This window comes from Artemia franciscana, unplaced genomic scaffold, assembly GCF_032884065.1.
Source record: "Artemia franciscana unplaced genomic scaffold, ASM3288406v1 PGA_scaffold_37, whole genome shotgun sequence".
Classification (NCBI taxonomy): Eukaryota; Metazoa; Arthropoda; class Branchiopoda; order Anostraca; family Artemiidae; genus Artemia; species Artemia franciscana.
The window spans coordinates 586999-613637 of NW_027062675.1; the positions used below are offsets into that span (position 1 = coordinate 586999).

A 26639-nucleotide genomic window follows, 5' to 3' on the forward strand; every position below is an offset into this window, starting at 1 on the left:
TGCCCATCAATTTTTTGGTCACTTAAAAAGGGAACTAGAACTTTTAATTTCCATAAGTATGAGTCCTCTTGCGAAATTCTAGGACCATTGAGTCGATACGATCTCCCCTCGAAAAAATAAAAAATAAACATACATCCGTGATCTGTATTCTGGCAGAAAATGCGAAATCACACATTTTGTAGAATAGAGCTTGAAACTTCTACATTCGGGTTCTCTGATACGCTGAATTTGATGGTGTGATTTTGTTAAGATTGTATGACTTTTAGGGGGTGTTTCCCCCTATTTTCTAAAATAAGGCAAATTTTCTCAGCCTCATAACCTTTGATGGGTAAGACTAAACTTGATGAAACTTATATATTTAAAATCATTAAAATGCGATTCTTTTGATGTAACTATTGATACCAAAATTCTATTTTTTAGAGTTTCGGTTACTATTGAGTCGGGTCACTCCTTACTACAGTTCGCCACCACGAACTGTTTGATACGCCCGCCAAATTTCATTGTCCTAGCTTATCTGGAAGTGCCTAAGCTAGCAAAACCGGGACCAACAGACAGACAGACCGACAGAATGTGCGATCTCTATATGTCACTTGGTACATACACAGTGCCATAAAAACCTTAGTTTAGACTTCAAAATAATATAACGGAAAACAGTGAGTTTTAGACATTCAAAAAAATAGAATTCAGTTTTCTAAATTACATTAGAGAAAAATCACAAACAAAAAAATTTCCAAAAGAGTGAAATTTCCTAGACACAAATTGAAACAAGAGCTAAGAGCTCATATGGCACTTGTGATGAGGTCGGAAGAGCCTAGAGCCAAAATCTCATATGGCATGAGCTCTAGCAAAATACTAAGAATCAATAGATTGATTTAAAATTATTAGAACTTGCGCTTATTCTTCCAACTAAGTTTCACCCCGATCTGTCCATTCTCAGAATTTTGCAAGATTTCCCATTTCCCCTTCCAACTACCCCCCCCCCAAATATCACCAGATACGGTGGATATTTAAAATAAGAACTCTCTGACACGAAATCCTTCTAAATATCAAATTTCATTAAGATCCGATCACCCGTTCGTAAGTTAAAAATACCTTATTTTTCTCAAATTTTCCTCTTCCTCAAACCCCCTCCCCCCCAGATGGTCGAATCGGGGAAACGACTGTTATCAAGTTAATTTGTGCAGGTCCCTGACACGCCTACAAAATTTCATTGTCCTAGCACGTCCAGAAGCACCGAACTCTCCAAAGCACTGGAAATCCCCCCAGGTCCCCCAAAGAGAGCGGATCCGTTCCAATTATGTCAATCATGTATCTAGAGCTTGTGTCTAGTCTTCCCATCAAGTTTCATCCTGATCTATCCACTAAGCGTTTCCCGAGATTTCCGGTTTCCAATATTTCTGTTTCCCCCTCCAACCCCCTATGTCCCCAGATCCAATTCAAATTGAAAACGGAATATCTGAAACATAAGATCTTTCTATATGTCAAGTTTTATTACGATCCAATCAACCATTAGTAAGACAAAGATAACTCAATTTTCATGTTTCCCAAGATTTCTGGTTTTCCCCTTCGATTCCCCCCAATGTCATCGGATCTAGTCAGGATATAAGAGCTCTGAAACACGAAATCCTTCTAAACTTCAAATTTTATTAAGATCTGATCACCCGTTCGTAAGTTACAAATACCTCATTTTTTCTAATTTTTCCGAATTACTCCCACCCCCAACTCCCCAAAAGAGAGTAAATACAGTCTGGTTATGACAATCACGTATCTAAGACTTGTGCTTATTCTTCCCACCAAGTATCATTACCATCTCTCCGATCTCATCAACCTTTCGTAAGTTAAAAATACCTCATTTTTCAAAAAAAAACCCTCCCCCAAAATCCCCAAAAGAGAGCAGATCCATTTCGGTTATGTCAATTACGTATCTAGGACTTGTGGTTATTTTTCCCACCAAGTTTCATTCTGATCCCTCCACTCTTAGCGTTTTCCAAGATTTAAGGTTTCCCCCTCCAACTCCCCCAATGTCACCACATACGGTTAGAATTCAAAATAAGAGCTCTGAGACACGATATCCTTCCAAATATCAAATTTCATTAACATCTGATCACCCGTTCATAAGTTAAAAATACTTCTTTTTTTCTAATTTTTCCAAATTAACCGTTCCCCCCACTCCTTCCCCAGATGGTCGAAACAGGGAAATGACTATTTTTAATTTAATACAGTCTAGTCCCTGATACACCTGCCAAATTTCATCGTCCTAGCTTATCTGGAAGTACCTAAACTAGCAAACCGGGGACCGACAGAATTTGCGATCGTTATATGTCACTTGGTCCATAAAAAAAACTGCACATGCATCTTGAGTGATGGAAAAATTACATTATATAACATATATATTAGACACTGCGTTATATTTTACAAGAAAAGAAAAAAAATCGTAGAATAAATCAGAAATCAAAACGAGGGTGATTTTTAAGGACTGAGGAGGATCTGCCCAAAGTCATTGCAGAAACATGTTTTTGCTTTTCGTTACCTATTTTCAGTCACTGGAAATCACCCTTGTTTATGATTCTTGTTTACTTTACAATTTTAAAGAATGACGGTAAATTATTGGGATTACAGTATAAAATGAAAAGACTAACCTAAAACTTCTTTATCTTCTAATACAAGGAGTGCCTTTAGAAAAGGCAAACACGGCTTTAATTCATCAATGGACGGGCGAGATTTTTTGTTTCTCCATAGATTAAATACGTTGCGAGCAACCTTCCTCAAAGGTGACATCTGAAAATGAAACCACCATAATAACAAGAACATCCCAAGTGAATAGATAAGTTATTTTACAATTTATCAGGAATAACATTCCTATTTTGACGTTTCTTTCTAGTTACATTATCATCCAGTTTTCTCCTGATGCTTAATAGATACTGTACAGATTGTATATTGGCCAGAACCCCGAATTAATTCCTTGCTAATAATTCCCGCCAAACCAGATTAAGACAAAGCAATTATCACAAATATTGACGACGAAAACGAGCTGGACGACAGGGACAGGAGCAAAGCGGCACCTGCCACTTCCCAAAAGGCCAACCATTGCACTAATTACAAGGACACAAGTACTGGGAGAGCTTAAAATCCTTGTGGCCTCCCTCCTCATAATATAAATTCTGTGTTTATATTAGTCAAATATAGATACACATGTTGGTCGTCAAGTTAAAAAGAGGGTAGCTGTTGACCAGATTTCAAAGTATGAGTCCTAGTAACTAGGCAAATAAAAATGGATTTTGATACCTTACCCCTCCTCCTACTAAGGAGATTGTATTTTCTACAAATAATTAAAACATAACTATGAGCCTAGCTCAAACTTTTCCCAAAATTTAATTTCAATCCAAATGTTCTTTTAATTTTTACCGATGTTTGTAAGATCCTACAACCAAATATTTAAATGTCCAGACAAAAAGAATTAGGACCTCTGTTTCTCCCTATAGGTTGCACAAGGTGCACCTTTTGCAAAACTTTTGCCCCTTATTTCGGATACCACTTTTAAATTATAAGATGATGCACCCTACAGAAAAAATAAAAAAAATGCAAAACTAAAACTAATAATTTTACTTCCCACCAAGTTCGGTAAGAACTGACAACCTGTTTTGGCAGATATCCTCAAGAAGTAAATTTACGGCCCACCTACACTCACAATGGTCAAAAAGGGTTGGGACTCCAAAAACAAAAAATTTTGAAAGTTTATTTTGCTTCTGACCAAGTTTGGCTTATATCTTATTCTACAAAAGCAAAATGCCCCGCTGACAAGAATTCAAAGGGATCTCCACTATCCCCGTCCCACAACAACCAGAACATTTCCAGAAACAAGTAAAGTACAATTAGAACAACAGATCTCGCCTTTCACTGTTTCGTCGAAGAATGAGGCATAGAAAATCCTGAATATCCCGAAGAAAGGAGTTTACAGATCCCATCCATCCACACATAAGAGAATGAGGGAAACCAAAAAGTAAATTTGTGACCCTTCCAATCAAGCTTGTTTGATATCCAAGAATCTTTCCTTTCAGATATAGGATGCCTCCCCCTATGTATCAAATTATAATATCAAAACCAAATCCATGAAATGCAGAATAATCAGGCGCTTCGCTACATTTTAAAAATATTAAAATTTCACTTGGATAAATAGAATATGGTTTACTAAAAGCAGTTCTGGTATAAAAGGACAAGAGATTTTATAACTTGGAAAGAGCCAGGATTATACAGGACTCGGCAGAAGATAATTTTAAACTAAAAAGAAGAATTTTTTGGAAATTATCCCCTCGGGGTCCGAAATCCAGACCTACCTGACTAGTTTAGTCCCAACAATATTTTTTTTTCTTACTATGGACAGCAGAATCCTTTTTTTTTCTGTAGGGTGCATCATCTTATAATTTAAAAGTGGTATCCGAAATAAGGGGCAGTCTATCCTAATTAATAGGTTATTTACGTCATTGTAAGAGGAAGGGGGGATGGGGGGTGTAAATTTTGACGGGTTCGCTGAAATTTAAGAGAAGCCTTTTTATTACAATTTTACCATTTAATTCAAAAGTTACACGACTCGAGATATCAAAACCATCTTAGAAAAATCGTGTATCACACTGAAATTTGGCCTATTAATGCATCTTATTTGCAATAACTTTCTCAATTGGAGACGCAAGTGTTCGGTTCTATTATATTGTCCACCCTAAATTTTCGTTATAAATAGGCTTTTTATTAATCAGAATTCAGAGCAGAGAGGCTTTTTAAAAATTAAAACGTCTAAAAAGGTATTTGGTGATTATCTTCTAGTTTTGAGGTGCACTGAAGATTAGAGTCAAACATAATAGGACGTATCAAAAAGGTGTTGTGACGTTTATCCATGGTCCCAAGCAGAAATATTGTTATCCACAAACCAGCAACAGAATTCACCTAAAAATACGTTGTGAAGCTCAAACCACATAGTCGCAGATCTGAGCTACGTATAAAGGATGATATTTTTTTACCGTTAGATGGGAGGGCCTATTTTAATTTTTTTTGGCTTTCAAGGTTCGGTTAGTTTTCGCTTTGGACTTTTATCCGTATGTCTCTTCATTTCCAAAATATAAAATGGTAATATTACAATAAAATGAGTAGGATTAACACAAAGAGGAGCGTTACCATAAAAATAGAACTATTAGTATAAAAGGAGTAACATTTACATAGAAGGAGCAGTATTAATATAAAAAAGGTGGAATAACTATTAAATAGCAGTATTAGTACAAAGAGTATGTTTATATATATATATGTTTATTATGTTATATATAGTATGTTATATAAAGTATGTTATATATATATATGTTTATATATATTTATATATATATATATATATATATATATATATATATATATATATATATATATATATATATATATATATATATATATATATATATATATATATATATATATATATATATATATATATATATATATATATATATATATATATATATATATATATATATATATATATATATTTAATTCAAGGTTCAAGACACAAACGGAGCCTTGATAAATTAAAAGAGAAAATAAAAAACTTGCAATAGCTTGTCAATCAAGACACCTTAGCCGACAGCAATATCATCAAAACGTCAAGCACACAAGTGATATTTATTTATGAGCCAGGCCACAAGACGCTACTTTGAAACTTTCAATCGTATCTATCATTTATTTGGAGCCGAGTCAAATTTGAATTATAAAGAGGATAAATTATAATGAGTCATTATAAAAAATAAAGATACAGTTAATCAAAGAATATGAGAGGCAAAAGAAGAATATTAAAAATCGTTATTTTATTCAGAAACTTGTATCTTTAAAGAATTTACGCTTGATTGTTGATTAATTACAAGGTCAAAACAAATTACATTTAAAAATTCCAATATAAATTAAGGTTGAAATGAAAGAAAGTAACTCACACACACACTGGCTGTGTCAATCAATGTCTCAATGACTTCTAAATTCCTGTTATGAAAATTTTTGCATTCACGTGCCAGCTTATTTCCAAGATTCAAAACAACTTCCTCGACATTGCTAGCATCAGTAGAAGTGAAGAAAGACACGGACGGATGTGGTTCATTTGCTTAAAAAAGAGAAGAATCAACATGACATAACCTAAATAAAAATGGTTGGAAATGAGAGAAAAACTAGAGGAAATTTTTCCAAAAGCCCAGACCATCAAATGTGACAAGCTAAGCAAATGGCATGGGAAAAAAAAATCAATGAGGTCTCTTAATGGAAATGAAGCACTAATAAATATGATTAGATAACAAGCAAAAAGTGAGAATTGTAACCGCTAAAGCAAAAGGCATGGAAAAAGCGACAGCGAGAATCACACTCAATTGCAAAAAAAAAATTACAGTGATCTATGATTAAAAACTGGAAGACATTTTTGGTATCTATGGGGTCGTAAAAGATTACATAAAATTATGCATGCATCTAAAATCTGCAATAACAAAGGCATGAAATAAAAAATCTAAGGTAATGATGAATGAAAATGAACAAAGAAATCTACAGTTGGAAGACCGTTGACAGCGATGATCATGTCCAATCGTGAACGAAGTTTGTGCTTAGAAAAGAGCAACCGTAAAAAAAAAAACCATGAATCCCAGGAAAATACAAATTGTATAAAATGTCTGACTCTGAAGGATTAACAGGCAGAAGAAATTGAATTCATGCCAAATATTCTGAGCTCAAATGAAAGTTCTGATTGGGCACCTTGTGACTTTAAACTAAAGATAAGCAAATGAATATGCCAAATTCTTTACGAGCCTTAGTTTTGAAAAAAAAAATCATATGAGTTGGAGTCACATTTACAACAACATTTGAGGAGCATAAAATACACCGTTTCCGCCTTAGGAGTTGCCGTATCACTTTTAGTATCTATGACGCATGCAAAATTGCACGAGATGACAAACTGCTTTGAAGAAAATTCGATGTCAGGCAACAGTAGTTCCCTGTTTTGCTTTTAAGTCCAGTATACTTTGTCTTCTTCGTCGCCCCCAATGTAATTCCAGCAGGCTTTCCCAATAGGTAAACTAAAAAAATATGGACAATTTCTGTTGCCCAAATCTCTGTAAGTCCTGTGAACATGGTCAGTAATTAATCTTTAAATCAGTTTTTGGGGGATGGTTGCAACTCTTTGTCTATATACATTAATTCTGCCCTAGGATTCATGATAAGACAATCGCTCAATCAATTTCACCCAATTAATTTTAATTCAAAACTTAAAATGATAATTATTTCGCTTTCCAGCTCTAAAACACGATTGAAACCATTTTTATACTGTTTCGAAACTAAATAGATTCTTCTCTTTTTTGATATGCAAACGCTTGAATAAAAATTTTGATGACGAATGCAAAAGGCTGAATTCTTACTTGTCCAAGGTTTTCTAGGAGCATCGTCACGACTCAATGATGTCAACATACTAGTACCACACTTCTCAAAAAGCATTTTTAGCTACAGATACCAGAGACCCATTTTTTTTTTATTAGCAATCGAATGGTGACAGCACCAGCTGCCAGTCTTAACTCCTTAATATCCTCCCACTAGTCTTAAGAGAGACATTAGTTAAAATCTGTATTAACGTCAAAAAAGATATTATGTTTGATTCTAGCGTACCAAAGAGTCAACAAAATCATTGCACTAAAGTTAATATGTCAACAGTTTAATTCCTCTTTCTAAAAAAAGTATGGAGTGTTTTTTTAAGATCTTGTATTATTAGTATGACAGATTAGTATAATTAAAGTGACAAAAAAACGAAATTGAACCCTTTTGTGGAATTTTTTTAGGTTTTGATCATGGCTATATTCTGCCACTGTTTACATCTTTTATATTCAACTCAAATCTTAATCGTACACATTCACTTTTTTCAGGTTACTTAACATGAGATTTGAGACACATAAAGTCTAGGCAATACTGCTTTCTAAAACTATCTAAGCTAAGGGTTCTCAAAGCTGAGAGACTCAAGACCCCCAAAACAGTCAATTTGCCGAAAAATTAATCTGACAAATACATCTCAAAGGTCAGCGTCCATAACAAAAAGTACAAGAAAGAACCTTTTAATTTACCTTGAAAAACTTCCGTAGGACTTCAAGCACCTCCATATCCACCAACATACGCTACCATTTCGGTAGATGGTTCGTAGTTTTTCATTTCTACTGGCTCTAGGGTTTCGTCTTGTATTTTCAGTCGTTTTGACTATATAACAAACAAAATCATTAGGATTCCCACTGATTGAAAACAATAGATATAGTCAAAACTTTAGTTGAAGCATAGTTAAAATTTTTAATTTATTAATTTACAATGCAAAAATAAACATAGCAGACGACGCTGCATAGTAGTGGCAAATCAAAAAAAAACTAACATAACAATAAAATAACCAATATATATAAAACAACACTCAATAACAATACAAAGAATAAAACAACCAACAAATTAACCATTATAACGTTGGAAAAAGCAGACTAGGGGGATGCCAGAAACAAAATTATTAGTATTCCAAATAATTTTAGAAGCTGCACTGTCCATTCAAACTCCAGCAGCAGTTACACCATAGCGATATACAATATTTCTATTTTGGAAAAGCCCAGGATATCTTATTGTACGACAAACGACTAATTTTTAATGCATTAAAAACCAACTCAGAGCAGGTTTCGAAAATTGACGATCAAAACCGTGCCACCTGTGTTGTAAAGGGTATTTCCCCGCCACTATTCAACTGAAACAGGATTTTTTCATAAACACTAACTAAAATTGTGAATTGTTTTTATTTATTTATTTATAGGTTTAATTTTTTTAGTGCTTAGGCTTAATAAATATGTTTGTGTTTTTGCAACATTTTATGAGGTTTTACTTTCCTAACGTTTCTTTTTGTTGGTGTTGTTATGCTCTCCTCAGTGCTTTATGCACCTTGAAAGCCTTATCTATTGGTTGTCATCCACTTTTTAAAAATAACAATTTAACAACAGAAGCAGTTAAACATCTGATGCTCTACCAATGTCACTGAAGAACTGCACTATGATGCGGGCAATTTCTACACTTTCAGGAACTGATTTAAATCCTCCAAGTGGTAGCTGTATTGAAGGAGCTACATTCTTTTTGACAAAGAAGCCAAGAATATTTGAGTGATAACCATTGTAACTCGGGCAGTTAAAACAATATGCTCTAAGTCTTCTTTTACTTCAACACAATTGGCACAAATTGGGGATTCATCATATATTCTGATTCCATTATATTTTTAAATGAAAAAGTCAATGAAAATGAGCTAGCTTATAATGTAGACCTGCTGTGCAGAAGAGAGCGAGAGTGAGTAGGAAGAGCCGTATTGGTACCAGCTGGCCTCTAGGCTTTAAACTGCTGGGGACATATAGTTCAAGTACTCGCACTTCCCACTAACCAAACAGAAGGGAGGAGAAGATGACAAAAAAGAATATGCCCTCATACAAATTCTGGAATTGGAACCTCGTGACGAAAGCATTTTTGGAGGCCTGTTCTCCAACAGGAAGAAGAGGTCGTAATGGACAAGTGAAGTCCTTTGATCAAAGTTTAAGGAAAGAAAGAAGAAATGCAATCCTCAAAGACGAGTTTTGCACCAGGTCCAAGCGACAGGGGGTCAACCCTGGTGTAGAAAAATATATCTCAGACCCATATTCAATTTTTGATCGTATGTATTTCTTATGATATCTTAACAGAAAGTCAGGATTTAAACCCCAAGTTAGGGCCGTCAATAACTTCATAATATTTAGTCCCTCTATCCATGATGATGATACACTATTCATGTGTGGTTTCCAGGATAATATGCTGGTGAATGTGCAACCCAAGATCTTGGCTTGATTGGTATACTCTAACTCTTGGCCACAGAGATGGAATTTTTGCAGTTGGTCTATTATTCTTCTTGTTAAGACTATTGCTCTAGTTTAATGTATGGTGAAACTAAGATCTAAATTACTAGCCCAGTATTCTAGCTGCACTATGCTGGTTCTCAGAATGGCTTCTACTTCATTTAAGATGGTCCCCAGGGCCAAAATATTATTGTTATTTGTAAAGATAGCTCCAGATCTCACACTCATCTATTGGTATGCCGTATTCACATATATCATACAATAGTGGTCCAAAAGCCAAGCCTTGAGGCACATCTCTCTTCTTTATGACTGTTGCTTGTGATGTAATTTTTTTTATGTTTACGCAATTTAACGTCTTTTCATATTGCATCTTTTCAAAGATATTTGATCGTTAAAGCAAGTCCAATTTCTAACAACGATTTCTACTAAGCTTCAGATGTATGTGTTCTTTTTTAAGGTTTTCGAGTTATTGAAATCCCTTGTCAAAATATATACAAATATTTTTTGCAATTACCAGTCTTTTGCATTTTAAGCTATTTAATATAAACTTCTCCATACATGGAAATATTTAATTTTCCCTTATATCAGTGAAAAGTGTGACAATTTAAATGCAATATACAAGGGATGCCCCTTCCCTCAACTTCTCACTCCTTACACCAAAACTTGAATCAAAATCAAATCTTACCTCTAGCTCTTTTCTTTTTTTTCTGTATAAATCCTTGTCAGGAATTTCAATGAGGTCTTTACATTTGACTGTGCTATAAGAAAAAGAATTTAATTTTAGGATGTAAAAGTTTCAACAGAAGCTTGGTGGATAGAATAAGCAAATGTCATAGACACATAATTGATGTTTCCATACTGGATTGGCTCTCTTTGAGGGGTATTGTGTAACTCCCCCCAATGTCAACATATCTGGTCGGGATTTGAAATAAGAGCTCTGAGATATGAATTCCTTCTGAATATTCAATTTCAATAAGATCCTGTCACCGTTTTTAAGTTAAAAATACCTGAATTTTTCTAAATTTTCCAAATTAACACCCCTCAGCTCCTCCAAAGAGAATGGATCCGTTTCAATTATGTCAATCATGTATCTAGAACTTGTACTTATTCTTCTCATCAAGTTTCATCCCAATCTCTCCACTCTAAACACTTTCTGAGATTCCTGTTTCCCTCCTCCAACCCCCTATGTCCCCGGATCCAATTCAAGTCGAAATTAAAGCATCTGAGACATAATATCCTTCTATATATCAAGTTTTATTAAGATCTGATCACCTATTTGTAAGATACAAATACCCCAATTTTCACATTTTCCAAGAATTCCAGTTTCCCCTCCAACTCCCCCCAATGTCACAGGATCTGGTCAAAATTTAAAATAAGAGCTTTAAAGCACAAGATCCCTCTAAATATTAAATTTCAATAAGATCTGGTCACTTGTTTTTAAGTTACAAATACTTAATTTTTCCAAATTACCCCCTCCCAACTCCACCAAAGAGAGCAGATCTGGTCTGGTTATGTCATTCAGGTATCTTAGACTTGTTTTTATTCGTCCCATCCAGTTTCATCATGATCTCTCCACTTTAAGTATTTTCTATGATTTCCAGTCCCCCCACCCAACTGTCCACCCCCCAATAACATTGGATCCATGTGAGATTTAAAATAAGAGATCTGAGTTACAAGATCCTTCTAAATATGAAGTTTCATGAAAATCCGACTACTCCTTCATATGTTAAAAATACATTTTTTTCTAATATTTCAGAATTAATCCTCCCCTCCCAATAGAGCGGATCCGTTCCAGTTATGTCAATAACGTATCTAAGACTTCTGCTTATATTTCCCACCAGGTTTCATCCTGATCACTCCACTCTAAGCATTTTCCATGATTTTAGGTTCCCCCCGCCCAAACTCCCCCTGATGTCACCAGATCTGGTAAGTATTTAAAATAAAAGCTTTGAGACAGGTTATCCTTCTAATTATCAAATTCCATTGAGATCCAATCACCTGTTTGTAAGTTAAAAATATCTAATTTTTTCTAATTTTTCAGAATTACCCCCCCCCCAACTACCCCAAAGAGAGTAGATCTGTCCCTGTTATATCAATCATGTATCTAGAACTTGTGCTTATTTTTCCAACCAAGTCTCATTCCAATCCCTCCACTCTAAGCGTTTTCCAAGATTTTAGGTTTCTCCCTCCCAACTCCCTCCAATGTCACCAGATCCGGTTGGGATTTAAAATAAGAGCTCTGAGACACGATATTCTTCCAAACATCAAATTTCATTCAGATTTGATCAACCATTTGTAAGTTGAAAATACTTCATTTTTTCTATTTTTCCCAAATTAACCAGCTCCCTACTCCCACCCCCCAAGATCGACATATCGGAAAAACGACTATTTCTAATTTAATCTGGTCTGGTCCCAGATACTCCTGCCAGATTTCATTGTCCAAGATTACCTGGAAGTAGCAAAGCCAGGTAGCAAGGTAGCAAAACCAGGACTGAAAGACAGACCAACAGAATTTACAATTGCTATATGTCGCTTGCTTAATATCAAGTGCCATAAAAAAGAAAATTCCCTTAGGCTTGTAACTTTTTATGGCTAAGACTAAACTTGATGAAATTTATAGATTTAAAATCAGCATAAAAATATGATTCCTTTTATTTAGCCTATATATTGGTATCAAGATTCTGTTTTTAGAGTTTTAGTTACTACTGAGCCGGGTCACTCCTTACTACAGTTTGTTACCACACACTGTTTGAAACAACCAAAGGCTTTTCAACATGTAATATACAATTATATACATGTAATATACATGTACTATATAATTTAAAGTAGTTTATACCCCACCAAAGAAAAACTGCAACTGACATCATATAGTTTTGCTGTTATTCTATAAAAAAAATACTAGATATTTGGTCATTTTGTTACCCCTTAGGACATCTGCTAGACATTTCAAGATACCCATTTTATACTTTATCTTCAGTCAATCAATTTTACATATGGAAGAATTTTTCACTCAAAAATGTCGAAGAGGTTTCTTTTCTTTTCTACCAAAACTAAATCAATTTTTCTAATTATTGGCAGCACAATACTGCTGCCTATGTAAAGTGGGGTATAATACAATATAATTTTTTTTCACCAAGGCTTTATGTAAAGAAGAAATTGTCAACAATATTTTTAAAGGAGCTTATTTTATTAGATATTGAAAGTTCTAACGCCTCTAAGAGTCCAAAGTTAAGAAAATCATATGATTTAAAATTGGTAGTTCTAGTGCTCATTTTAAGAGTAAATTGGAGGCAGAAAAGCCCCCATCATATGCCAATCAACCCCCTAAACATGTCCAATCAGGAATTTGGTACACCAACTTTATTCATTTTTTAAAGAAGAAATTAGAGCTAAATAAAAACACAAAATATTGAAACAGAACAGATTAAGGCATTTGGTTCATACTTTCAGGAAACAATTAAAGGAGAAGTCAATTGACCAATAGGTAATATGTGCATTTTATCTATAACTGCTAATAATTCTACTCCAAATACAACTTCTATTGAAAAAACTTGACATGCTGAGAGCAATCAGTTGAAAATGTCTAGAAGAGTTTAGAGGCAAGCTGAAGTAAATTAAAACACACTATGAGCATATAGATTGTCAAAAGAACAAAAGAGCAGTATTATAGCTAAAACTAATTGCACTGAGTTAAAATTTTCAGGGCTTGATGAGGGGGGTGTTAACTGACCAGAAGGCTAAGGCATATCTAAAGAATATGGCATATACCAATAAAACTTTATAGTTCACCAACCAATGTAGGGTAAATTCAAGTTAAGCTGCTTTATGCTATCTTTTAAAAGGTTAGGTTAGAGAAACAAAACTTTGAACCCTCATCTAATTTCTAGGTTACAATTTAAATAGTTGACAGGTCTATATGTTTTGAAATTTTGACAAAACAATAATTTACCTTAATTTTCTGTTATACCTTTCTTGTTCTCTGGTTTTAGTTCTGAAATTGGAATTCCTCTTATTTGAGTTGAATTTTAAACCATCTAATTTTTTCTAAACTTACAGAATACATATCCAGATCTTTGACACCTCATAAATTGGGATTGAGCAAAGTTGTAAATCTGAAAACAGCTTTGTTGCACTTCATTAAAGGAGAAAACCTATTTTACAAGGTTTCACTTTTATAAAACAAAGGTTTTTCAAGCTCATAAAAAGTCACTGTCCTCTAAAGGAGGAAGGAGTGAAGGTAGGTACTTTGAAATACCTTCACAAGAGATGCTTTATACTGTAGACTCATCTCTGAAAGTTTAATTTTCCTAACCTAGTCCCTTTCCAAGAGAGTAAAGGTATAGTGGGTTATGTATTTTGTATACTGTGCAAAATATATAGCCTAAATTATATATTTCAGGTTCATTCTGTCATCTATTTCTTGTTTTTCTGTTTCTAGTTTTGTCATAGTTGATGTAACTATAACAGTTGAGATGACTATTATTCAATCATAGTTGATTCAACATTTCTTTTTTATGACTAATGAATGGCTTTGCCTTTCTAACTTTGTTGTTTTTGGCACTGTTTAGCCAGTTTTTTAGTTGTTATGCTACTTTTAACTATAATTTTTTATTTGTTTGGTTTTATGCCAACAGAATGTGAATTTGTTTCTTTGGGGCTGTAATAAGACATCATTTGAAATTAATTATCTTATCTCAATTTACATGTATATGGGTTGAAACCATAGACCTGTTGGGAGAATAGATGAGAAATATATAATTTTGGCCATATACTATATAATATATGTACATTAGTGGCAGGGGGGGATGAGTTGGGGATAAAATGTAGTGGGCTGTATCCAAACTGTATTAGGTACAAATATTCTGTATCTTACAGTTATTCACTACCCTTTAGAGAGAGAAGGAATGGAGGAAGGTACTTCAAAATACCTTCATAAAAGATACTTTAGTATGTAAACACCATCCCTGAAAGTTTCAAGTTCCTAACCTAACCCTCAACAACAGGCATAGCTCAAGAATATTTATTGTGTGCAGGGGGGAGGGGCAAGAGCAGTCCAGATCAAGAAAGTCAATGGACATGGGTTAGAAAATAGTTTTTCTCCAAATTATCAAGGGTAACCCCCCATAATAGAGCTACTGCCCCAAACTCTAACTGTGCAAAATATCAAGCCTAAATGATATGATTCTAATGCATTGTTCTGTCTATCACTAGTTATTCTGAATTTTATTTGTCACACTTGATTTAATTCACAGATAGGCCTGCAAGGGTTGAAACAATAGACACAGATTGGGAGAATAGATAGGAAATTTATAATTTTGGCTTGTATTTCCACATTAGGGGGGGGGGGTAAAAATAGCAACACGTCTGAAAACAAAGAAAGGGAATAAAAAATGAAAAGAGAAAAAACAAATAGGTGAAAAAATGAGGATATAGCAAGGCTGTATCCAAAATGTGGTGTGCTTTTATTCTGAATATTAGTGAGAATAAACTGTCTTGGTAACACATTTCCTTCTCTAGGCACATACTCTTGCTCCAAATGCCACTCTAATCATTTTTATTTAGCATAAAATTGGCAATACAACTGGAAATTTTGGAGGAAGAGTCCCCCATGTCCCCTTATCTATACCTATGTTCAGAAAATCATTTATAGCCTATTCTGAATGCAGATTAAGCTAACTGAAGATCATTTACAGATGAAATTCTATTTTAGCTAGGCTACTTCTTGCTATCTTGGCTGAGAAGCTGAAAATAATTGTGATTACTCCCCTTTAGCAAATCTGTTTTGGAATGTTTCACTACCATGACACAAAGCATTTTAAAAGACTCTGCCCTCTAAAGGAAAGATTGGAGGTAGGTGCTTCAAAATACCTCTAAGGACTAACTTTTGTCTGTACTCATCCCTGAAAGTTTCATTTTCTCAACCTTTACCATTTCCCAAATAGTAAAAAGTAGCTAACCTAGTATTTTATCCACTAAGCCTATGTGGTCCAATTAGACCTACTGTAAATCATACTTCTGAAGGACTCTCAGTACCTGAGTTCGTCAAGTCTTATTACTAGTGGATCATCCATGGAAGGAAGTTGTATAGGGAATTTAGCGTTTAGAATCCCTTCTGGTGTTTCCATTATGAAATGCTTTGTAAACTTTCAGAATACCGATGATAATAATGATGTAAGACAGGGCTGCTAAATATTATTGCAAACTGTTTGCAAATGAATTTTATATATTTTGAGTCAACATATTAAGGCGATTATTTTGCGATTATTTAAGGCGATATTATTTAAGGCGATTATTTTGATTTATCTATTAATATCAAAATCATTTTATTGAAGTTTTAGTTATGATTGAGCCACATCATTCCTAACTTTCAATTCGTTACCATCAAATGTTTCAAAAGCAAAAATGATATTTAATAATATTTTCTTTTTCACAACTACTCCAATTGTTTGAAATGGAGATTCTACTAACCTCTGACGCTATTAACGTAACGCGAATGAATAGAATTGAATATATTTATCAAACAGTTCGTGATAACAAACTGTAGTAAGGAGTGACCCGCCTCAATAGTAAACGAAACTCAATGCCAAAATTACATCAAAAGAATCGGATTGTCATGCTGATTTTAAATATATAAGTTTCATCAACTTTAATCTTTGTCATCAAAAGTTACGAGCATGAGAAAATTTGTTTTATTTTGGAAAATAGGGGGAAACACCACGTAAAAGTCATAGAATCTTAACAAAAATCACACCATCGCATTCTGCGTATAAGAGAATCCTATAACAAAAGTTTCAAGCTCCTATCTACAAAAATGTGGAATTTCGTACTTTTTGCCAGAAGACAAATCACAGGTGCGTGTTTATTTGTAGTTGTTTTGTCCCAGGGGTCATCGTATCGACCAAGTGGTCCTAGAATGTCACAAGAGGGCTCATTCTAACGGAAATGAAAAGTTCTAGCGCCCTTTTTAAGTGACCAAAAAATTGGAGTGCACAAAGGCCCCCTCACATGCTTATTTTTTGTCCAAAGTCAACGGATCAAAATTTTGAGATAGCCATTCTGTTCCGCATAGTCGAAAACCATAATAACTATGTCTTTGGGAATGACTTACTCCCCCACGGTCCCTGGGGGAGGGGCTGCAAGTTACAAACTTTGACCAGTGTTTACATGTAATAATCGTTATTGGGAAGTGCAGAGGCGTTTACAGTGGGATTTTTTTGTTTTGGGGGTGGGGCTGAGGGGAGGGGGCTATGTGGGTAAACCTTTCCTTTGAGAAATATGGCATGGGGGAAGAGAAATTCAATGAATAGGGCGCAGGATTTTCTAAAACTACTATAAAAAAAAAACAATGAAAAAATAAATAAGAAAAAGTTGTTTCAATTAAGGAGAAAGTAAAGAGTAGCATTGAAGCTTAAAACGAACAGAGATACGCATATCAGGGGCTCTAAATATACTTTGGCATAAATATCGAGGTATTTAGGAGGAGATAAATACCTCGCTTTTTATGCTAAAGTATTTTTAGTAATTTCAACTATTTACTCTACGGCCTTTCTGATTCAGGGGTCATTCTTAAATAATTGAGACAAAACTTACTATTTAGTGTAATGAGCAAGGCATTAACGAGGGTACAAACCGCCTTATATACATAATAAAAATATAAAAGTTTGTTACGCAGCCTAATTCTTAAGTTACGTATATTTTTTACTAATAGAAACGTTAGTTAAAAATTAAAAGTTATAGTTGCCTTTTTATACAGCCGAAAAATTGGAGGGTAACAAGGCCTCCTTCCCCACCCTTTATTTCTCAAAATCGTCTGATCAAAACTAAAAGAAAGTCATTTAGCCAAAAAAGGAATTAATATGCAAATTTCATTTTAATAATCTGTTAATCTGATTTAATACAAAAAATTCAATAAGATTGGACAGGTCCTATGGTGGAGAGCCAATTCATACATGCATTAATTCAAAAACGTTCAGAAATTAAAAAAAAACTAGTTTTTTAACTGTAAGTAAGGAGCGACATTAAAACTTAAAACGAACAGAAATTACTCTGTATATGAAATGGGTTGTCCCCTCTTCAACGCCTCGCTCTTTACGCTAAAGCTTTTAATTGTTTAAAAAGTAGAATTGTGGCAAAGAGTCAAAATTTAGCGCTTTTGATAAATGGAATTGTTGGCCCCAACCATCATTCTGGTTCAAAGATAGATTTTTGCCAACGAAAAACTCTCTCAACTCCAAAGAAATACCATCAGCAGAAAGACTGGTGGGTTCAAGTCTGATCATCCCGAACATATCTGTGCAGATCTTTCCATCACTCTTCCTGGCGTATTTTAATAGAACACACAAGTATTTATCCAGTGTATTGCCGGTCGATTCGTCTAGTAGTAAACTAAAGAACGAGTCTTAGAATTTTCATCCTCGTGTAGAATTTTCTTTGTGATATAAGTCATTTTCGTTCTACCAAGCTCCATGTCATGGACTACTTTCGAATCTTTTGCTATTACTTTCAGTGTCTTGACTAGGTGAATACTAGTGGCAAAGGGAATATTATGTTCCACGACAAAAGCAGCAAGCTGTATCTCCACACTCTTGACGACATTCTTGTGAACTTTTTCCTTGCCATTACTACCCGTGAAGGCCTTTACAGACACAGTTTTTTCCACTTCTCCTAAAAATTTCCACATGTTTGGGACATGTTCCAGTACCATGACTAACAGCACTCAGAATAACACAAGTTTGAAAAACAGGCTGACAGCTATCCAGGGATTGCCAAAACAGGGATGTTTCCCTAGTGGCACTGAGGATCCTTTAAGCTAGCCTTTGTTTTTTGGGGAAAGACTTGCAATTCATGAAGTGTCTACCAAAAACTAGAATCCCTAACTGTAACTAGCCACCAGTGATAGATTTTGGTAGATTAGAAAACAATATCTGATCGGCAAAAGCTTTTCACAAAATCTTTTGGAGTTTTGGTGATAATTTGGTGTCTAGCTGATGTCAGCTAGTGTGTAGTAGCTATCAACAAGTTCTTGAACCATGAACCATTGCCTATGGTTGAAAGGGTTAGGCCTAAATCCACAGCGAAATTCTCTCAACGTTCACCACCAACAACACCAACATGAAACCCCTCTAAATCTCAAAATTTAATCAAACGATCATCTTCACCAATCCAACCAATTACCACATGTCTTTAAATTCAAACATCTTGCGTGCGCTTTTCTTTGCTATAGACCGGAGACCACAGGATCAGAGCAAAAAAAAATACCAGATGGTTCGTAGTCTGTCGCTGTGCCAAAAATGTTATTTTAGTTTGGTCGAAAAATTCGATAATCCATTTTTGGTGTTCATTTTATTGACGTGACGTTATGAGTTGTTGTACATCGTCTTAGAGCGTGTTCCAGCTGAGACAAAAAGTAACTAAAAGTTACTAAAAGTAACTTTTTCAGTAAGTTTTGCTAAAGATAGTTAACGAGAATCTTTAGTTAAGTAACTTAACATCATTATCATCACTACAATAATATAAAACTTTTATGATGGCTAAGTTTGAAGACTATGAGCCTTTATGCAGGGAAGAGAATGGAACTGAAATTGTTCAAAGAACCAGTGATGGTAAACAATCTTATTTTGACCTTAAAATGATTTTTAATAAAAAATTCGTTGGTAAAGTTCAATCATTAATGTGATCTGCTGGGCATATCTAGAGAAGCTTGGTTGAATAGTTTGTTGGGGGTGAAGTCTTCAGGTCTTGCTTTAGGAAGCTTCTAATTAAATTCCTGTAATCCTTGGACAGTTGCTAGCCTATCCAAAGTCAGTGGTAAATTGTTTTGTAGAGATGGCATAGCCTAGAGTGAGTAATAGGTCTAATTGTCCAGAAAAAAATGTATATAGTTCAAAGAAAGCTTAGTTCAATCCCACTTGACATAAAGAAACACTGTGTTACTCTGGAAGCTGATTTAAAACATTCAATGATAATTACTTAAGCTAGCCTTGGCTAGATTGAATCCTGTAATTCATTGAAGTGCTTCAATAAGCTTTGCAGTTTATTGGTAGCCTGTAACAACTTTTTAATATTAATTTATAGATACATTTGAGCCCTCCTAGCAAAGTTTCTTGTAGGCTACTCCAGGCTTGAAAACCTAAGCTTAAGAGTTTAAGGCCTGGTATTGCTGTTATTTTGGTTGGGATAAGGGTCAATGGTGTGACTCTATAAGCTTAGCCACAGTACACCTAGCTATAATGATTAGCCTACCTAGAGAAATTTAGAGGAAAAACTTAAGAAGAATCAAATGTTTTTTGCACTCAAATGAAGAATCAATGTTTTGTAACATTCCCAGCTACAGACATTGAATCAGGATATCACTTGCTGTGCAATGCTGAACATTGGTCAGCATACAATTTTTTTCTTTTTTAAGTAGGCCTAACTTCTTGCTACATTAGAAAATAGGGTCAAAACTAGTAGGCTAGGCAATTATGCAAAATAATTTGAAACTCAAACCCTCATGTATTGCTATTAAAATAGGAATTGAGAAGAATTGTATACATCAATGCATAACAAAAAATCTAAGCTATGCATCAATATGGTTGTTAGGTAATTGTGTGTTATTCAGAACACACTCAATAAGTAAAGTTAGGTTCTTTTGTGAAACAAACTATGATGCAATTACATTTAAATTAATATTTATATATAGAGGTGGTTAGGTTAGGTATTTAATATAATGCACCCCCCCCCCTTCCCCTACTGTGCAAATAAGGTTTTGGAATTTAGGCTAAGAGATTGGTTAGATAAAGAGGAAATACTGAGTCCAGTACAAGTGGGATTCAGATTGACATTCAGCACTATTGACCATATTTTTACTTTGGAAATATTGAGATGGAAAAATGGTTGGCTATTTGTATCTTTTTAGACCTAAGAAGTGCTTTTGATTCAGTAAATAGGAGGTTGTTAATTGAAAGCCTGTTAGAAATAGGCTTGCTGTCTTGTTTTGTAGCAATAATAGCAGCTATGTATAGGAGGGTGAAGTTTGTTGTAAAGGTAATGGGGAAATTTTCTAGACTAGTTATGACTCATTTGGGTGTGAAACAAGGATGTACTTTATCCCCAAAGCTTTTCTCCTTGTTTTTTAATGATTTAGACAGTTTTATGAAAAAATAATGGAGCCCCATTTGTATCTTTGGATTTGTTCAGGCTATCATGTATATTATTTGTAGATGATATAGTAGTAGTGGTGGTAATTTCAACTATTTATTCCACATCCTTTCTGATTCAGGGGTCATTCTTAAAGAATTGGGACAAAACTTAAGATTTAGTTTAAAAGGCAAGGTATTAACAAGGGGACAAACCCCCTCATATACATAATAAAAAAATATAAGAGTATAAAAGTTTGTTATGTAAGTTAATTCTTAAGTTATGTATATTTTTTACTAATAAAAACGTTTGTTAAAAATTAAAAGTTCTAGTTGCCTTTTTAAGTAACCAAAAAATTGGAGGGCAACTAGGCCTCCTTCCCCACCCCTTATTTCTCAAAATTGTCTGATCAAAACTAAGAGAAAGCCGTTTAGCCAAAAAAAAATTAATATACAAATTTCATTTTAATAATTTATGTGTGGAGAGCCAAAATCAAAAATGCATTAATTCAAAAATATTCAGAAATTCAATAAAAAAACTAGTTTTTTAAACTGAAAGTAAGGAGCAATATTAAAACTTAAAACAAACAGAAATTACTCTTTATATGAAATAGGTTGTCCCCTCTGCAATTCCTTGCTCTTTATGCTAAAGTTTGATTCTTTGCCACAATTCTACTTTTTAAAACAATTAAAAACTTTAGCATAAAGAGTGAGGGATTGCAGAGGGGACAACCCATTTCATATACAGAGTAATTTCTGTTCATTTTAAGTTTTAATATTGCTCCTCACTTTCAGTTTAAGAAACTAGTTTTTTTTATTTAATCTTTGTTTAGGGATTAAGCATAGGGAATCATGTTTAAGGAGTTAGCTTGGTAAGAGTTTATTTATGGGTGTTTCTGAATTCATACAGTGTTTGAAAGTTTGTTTGCTTGTTTAAGTTGTTTGCAAGTTTGTTTGCTTTTTTAAGTTGTTTGGAATTAGGTGCTTGTATAAAGTTGCATGTGTTTGCTATGGCCTGCAGGCTTTTTTGCAAATAAATCTTATCTATGACATTTTGCCTTTTTTATCAAATAAATATAATACAGAATTTGTAGAACAGACAGAGAAGTTGAACAAATAGGCAGAACAATAAATGTGTTTTTATTCCCTTCACTGCCTGTGTCAATAGAAAAGCCAGGGATTTACTGTTTTCATTCCCTGGAAATTAGTCTTACACCTGGTTCCAAAAGTGAGATTGAATTTGTCAAAGCTTGGAGGTTTATTCCTCCTGTCTGTTTAAAGAAAACAGATGCATAATTGAAGTTTTGTTCATTTCTATCTTACATTTCATGGGCATCCATGGTATTTTTTCCTTTATTAATCTGTCTTGTTTTTTTCTGCAGGATTTTTTTTGTCTCATTTTTAGAAAGATAAAAATTTTTATTTACAAATTACTTATACTAGAAGCACATTTTCAAGACTTTGACCTAACTTAGGATCCCTTGTTCTAAAGGTATGATTGAATTTCTTGAAGCTAGAGATTTCTTTTGTGGCAATTTCAATGGTAAATATTTAGTTCACCCTTTTTGCAACTTAATAGTGGTAAAATAGGTAAGATTGTAAATTTTTAGTGACTGCAATATCTTTCACCCATTGCTAATTGCAGTAAAAAGGAAAGCCACTGGTAAGGACCCCCAAAGAATTTTTTCAGATTATTTTAAAAAGGCTTTACTACCCATAAAGCTGGCATAACTGGAGAAGGGGCTTCTCAGGAATTAATGACTTTAAAAGCTATACATTATACATAAAAATGCATTTTTATGCAGAAAGGCAGCAAGTTATTTATTACTAATCAACTACAGCAGGTATATCTATTGCTTTCTTTAACCATTAATAAAGATAAAATGCATGCTGAAAACTGAATGCTCTTTGGAAACTTTCTTTAGACACACTAATTGTGAGATGGATATCAACAAAATTCCAACAGGGGTTGTATTTACTTAAGATTTACAAACAAGCATATTGAATGCTTAATTTTGTGATATCCTAATCTCTAAACAGTAAACTAGATTCCTTACATTTCCTAATAGTTTTCCACCAGCTCATTTCAGCAAAATCATTTGTAATGACAATACACCCTTTGCTTGGGTGGCCTGGCCTCTCCAAAATGAAAGACAACTGCTAGTAGGCTAAGCTAGTTCTGCTTGAAATTTGCTATATGAGTTAAGGTATCACTGAGATGGATTATGTTTTTGCCGCATTTTTAACTGGATTATGAAGCCCATCTCTAAGTTGAACAAAAGATGAATTTTATCCACCTTTTGTTGGTTTCACAAGGATTTTAGTTGAACTTGAATCCTTGTGAAAATGGCCCCTAAGAAACTTTTATAAGATATTAAAAACTTCAGGGTGAAAAATGAGTTATTAAGGAGGGGGAAGCTACCCTCATTTATGAATCATTTAAGAATTTACTGTAGCTACTAGCCCCTGACAAATCTTGGAAACACAAACTTTAGATGTCAAGTATAATAAAACAAAGATGTTATTATCCTTGACATTGCAAGTTACTCAGAATTACAATGGACACCACCAAATTAAGCATTTATGTTTGCACTAATTTGTTGTAAATTCAGAAAAGCATGTTAATGTTTACATTCCATCAGAAATTTGTAATTTTGCAACAAGCCAACAACTGCATCCATAACCAAAATGATAAGATGCTTATCAATGCATTTCTGAGGAAAAAAAATATTTGATGGGAGAATTTTCTGCAGGAAAAATTCTCCACAAAGAGGAAATTCTAGCTAGGAATAGTTATGTGATTTGATTCCCCCTCCACAATACTCTGCTCTTTATGCTACAGTTTGACCTTTTGTCTTAATTCTTTAACTCTTGAAACACAAGGGCCATTTAAATAAAATCAGAAACTTTTAAGTCCTAAAAAACTGTTTCTATGTAATATAAAGAAGTAACAAATTATTGGCTTTGGGTGAAACTAATGTTACCAGATAGTACACAAGAAATTGGGCAACATAATTCTTTTCCAAATTGGGTTTTGTTTAAAATAATATGTATTTTTCAAGAAAATCCTGACATTATGGGAATGATGGGAACCATTTTTGGAATTAACATATCAAATAGCATGAAACTTGGCAAAATACTTTACAGAATTTTCAAAACTGTAATTTTGGAGGCCAATATTATCTATGAGTAAATTTATTAATGCCAAACCTGAAAAAATTAATTCCAAGAAATTAGAAGTTTATTCTACAAAGACAGTGATAGGTGATGTAGCCTATATGATTATTTCTGCTATTTAACCAACATTCTTTCTTGGGAAAAAAGAAAATAACTAAATGAAAACCATAAAATAGCCTAAACTCAAAAACATAGTCAAATAAAGAATATTTCTGCTATTTAACCAGCAAAACAAAATTAGCTAAAGAGAAAGCATAAAACAGACCATATCCAAAAGCCAGGAAGCAAAATGAGACTTGTTAGTTGTACAGGCTGTCAGGTATTTAGTCAAAATGTTCCTATTGGGTTAGTTGGTCTATACATATGGTAAACTTTTTCTTCAAATATGCACATCAAAATAAAGACTCACAATGATAGTATACAAGATGACATCTTTGTATACAAGATGATGAATAACATCATAATCACAGGTTACAACAATAAATGACTTTGTAGCAAAACAAAATAATGTATTTTTAAATAAAATCAGAACCCTTTTTTCTTGGTCCTAAAAAACTGTTTCTATGTAATAAAAAAAATTACAAATTATTAGTCAACATAATACTTGTCTCCACTCCAACATTCATTTATACATATACCCCACAATAGAGAAAATGGGGTAGCTAAGTAGAAATGCTATTTGGCAGTTGCTGCTAAAGTGTCAGCAGCTTTTGGAATTCTATTTAATTGTGCTATTGGCAGCTTTGGAACTTTGTCCATACCTGAATATACAAGATTGTGTCTAGAAAAATAATAACTTGCAAGATTAAATTGAATATTATATTACATATTACCACCATTTTTCTTCATTTTCATCTGATCCTACATCAGTAACCATTATTACATCAATAAGCAACTGTAGAACTAAATAATGTTGTGCTGTTTCTGATGTACCACTGGCAGAGTTCATTGTATGAAGATTTGAAAAAAGCTGTAAAATTGTAAAATCTAAAATTGTTTCTAGCTGGGATAATCTATTGAATTTTTTAAGTTATTTGATATTTTAGGATTTTGTAAGATATCTGTTTCAATAATAGTGAGTGTTTTGAAGAGTATCAAGTATTTGAGATGAAAGGAATGCATACAAAGTCTATAGGTTCAGTTATTTTTGTTTTCTACCTATCAAAAGACAACAGTTTTTGAACAGCCATCAAAAGAGAGAAATTTCCCTTCACAGAAAAATCCTAAATCAGCCATTGAATTTTTATGCACCCATCTCTATGCTATATTTTTCATGAATTTTGGAATATTTGATAGAGGCTGTAAAATTTAGTTCCTTTATTGGGCTTTGAATAAATCATTTTTATCTTGGACTGTGGTCTCAAAGAAAGCCTAGATTTAATTAGAAGCAAATACAGTAAACTGAAAACTGTGTTGTGACTACTTTGCTTTATAAAGGTTAAACTTGGTGAACTGAATATTTCAAATATATGTCATCCACTTTACTCTAAATTAAATCCTACCTGCAAGTTTCTGTTTCTTTCTCTTGTTAAGTTTAGGTCATGGGCCTAAGTATGAGCCTGATTTGGTTATTAAACAAGTTTCTGAAAATCATATTGCCCTAACAACAAAATGTTCCATGTTCACAAATTAATGCCCAAGAAAGTATTTTTAATTATCATGACAAATTGGCATTTTTTATATAGCTTATACCTTTGATCTGATACAAGTTTAACCTATTCATAAGCAAATACTATAAAATTATGCAAATAAATAAAAAATCAAATTCCATAAAAATGAAGACATGAAACCCTTACAATTTTCTATGAATAAGCTGAAATCAGTCAAGTATAAAATAAAACAAAATCCAGGACAAAACCAAAGTCTTTCTGCTATGCTAATTCACAAATGGCACTAATTTACAAAACCGTAAATGGGAGGGGGAAGGGAATGTATTTTGAAAATTTGAAGAGGGGGGTTCCTTGATGGATGTAGCAAAATATATATATTTCAATGAAAATTCCCAAAGTATTTTGCCAAATCTAGGGGAACTCCCTCTCATTTGATGCAGATCCATTATTAAAAAATCATTTAGTAAGCTCAAATACTTTTCAAGATAGGCTAGTGAAAAGGCCATCATTTGGAAATTTTAACTAACCTAGTCTAAAATTCTAACCTTAATAGTTCAACTGAATGTAAGAAAGTGATAGGCCTAAGCCAAAGAGTTTCAATAATCAACACTACTGTATGCTATCTCAGACACTAATGCACTGAAATTAATATAGAAACAGGATATTTAAACCAAATCTAGGTTAATGCCCACAGATTTATTGCAAAATTAATACCTTTCCATAATGAATTTGGCATTAAGTTATTTATGCAGCATTCTGCTTTTCTTTTTGTGAACAATGTAGGTCAATTTTATACAGTGGGTTAAATTTAAGATATAGGTTAGGCTAGCTTAATTAATCAGGAAACA

The 26639-nt window shown here is 33.6% G+C and overlaps 1 protein-coding gene across 4 annotated transcripts in view; it reads right to left on the reverse strand.

Moving 5' to 3' along the window:
* Window positions 1-16046, reverse strand: part of LOC136041768 (importin subunit alpha-like) — a 64278-nt gene extending 48232 nt beyond the window's left edge. For all 4 annotated transcript variants that reach the window (XM_065726529.1, XM_065726528.1, XM_065726530.1 and 1 more), the window contains exons 1-5: window positions 15921-16046; window positions 10573-10645; window positions 8115-8244; window positions 5964-6127; window positions 2640-2778 (exon numbers count right to left, since the gene is read on the reverse strand). In XM_065726529.1, the coding sequence (XP_065582601.1) occupies window positions 2640-2778 (139 nt within the window). In that variant the 5' untranslated portion in view covers window positions 5964-6127; window positions 8115-8244; window positions 10573-10645; window positions 15921-16046. The remainder of the gene's footprint in view (window positions 1-2639; window positions 2779-5963; window positions 6128-8114; window positions 8245-10572; window positions 10646-15920) is intronic.
* Window positions 16047-26639: the final 10593 nt, after the last annotated feature.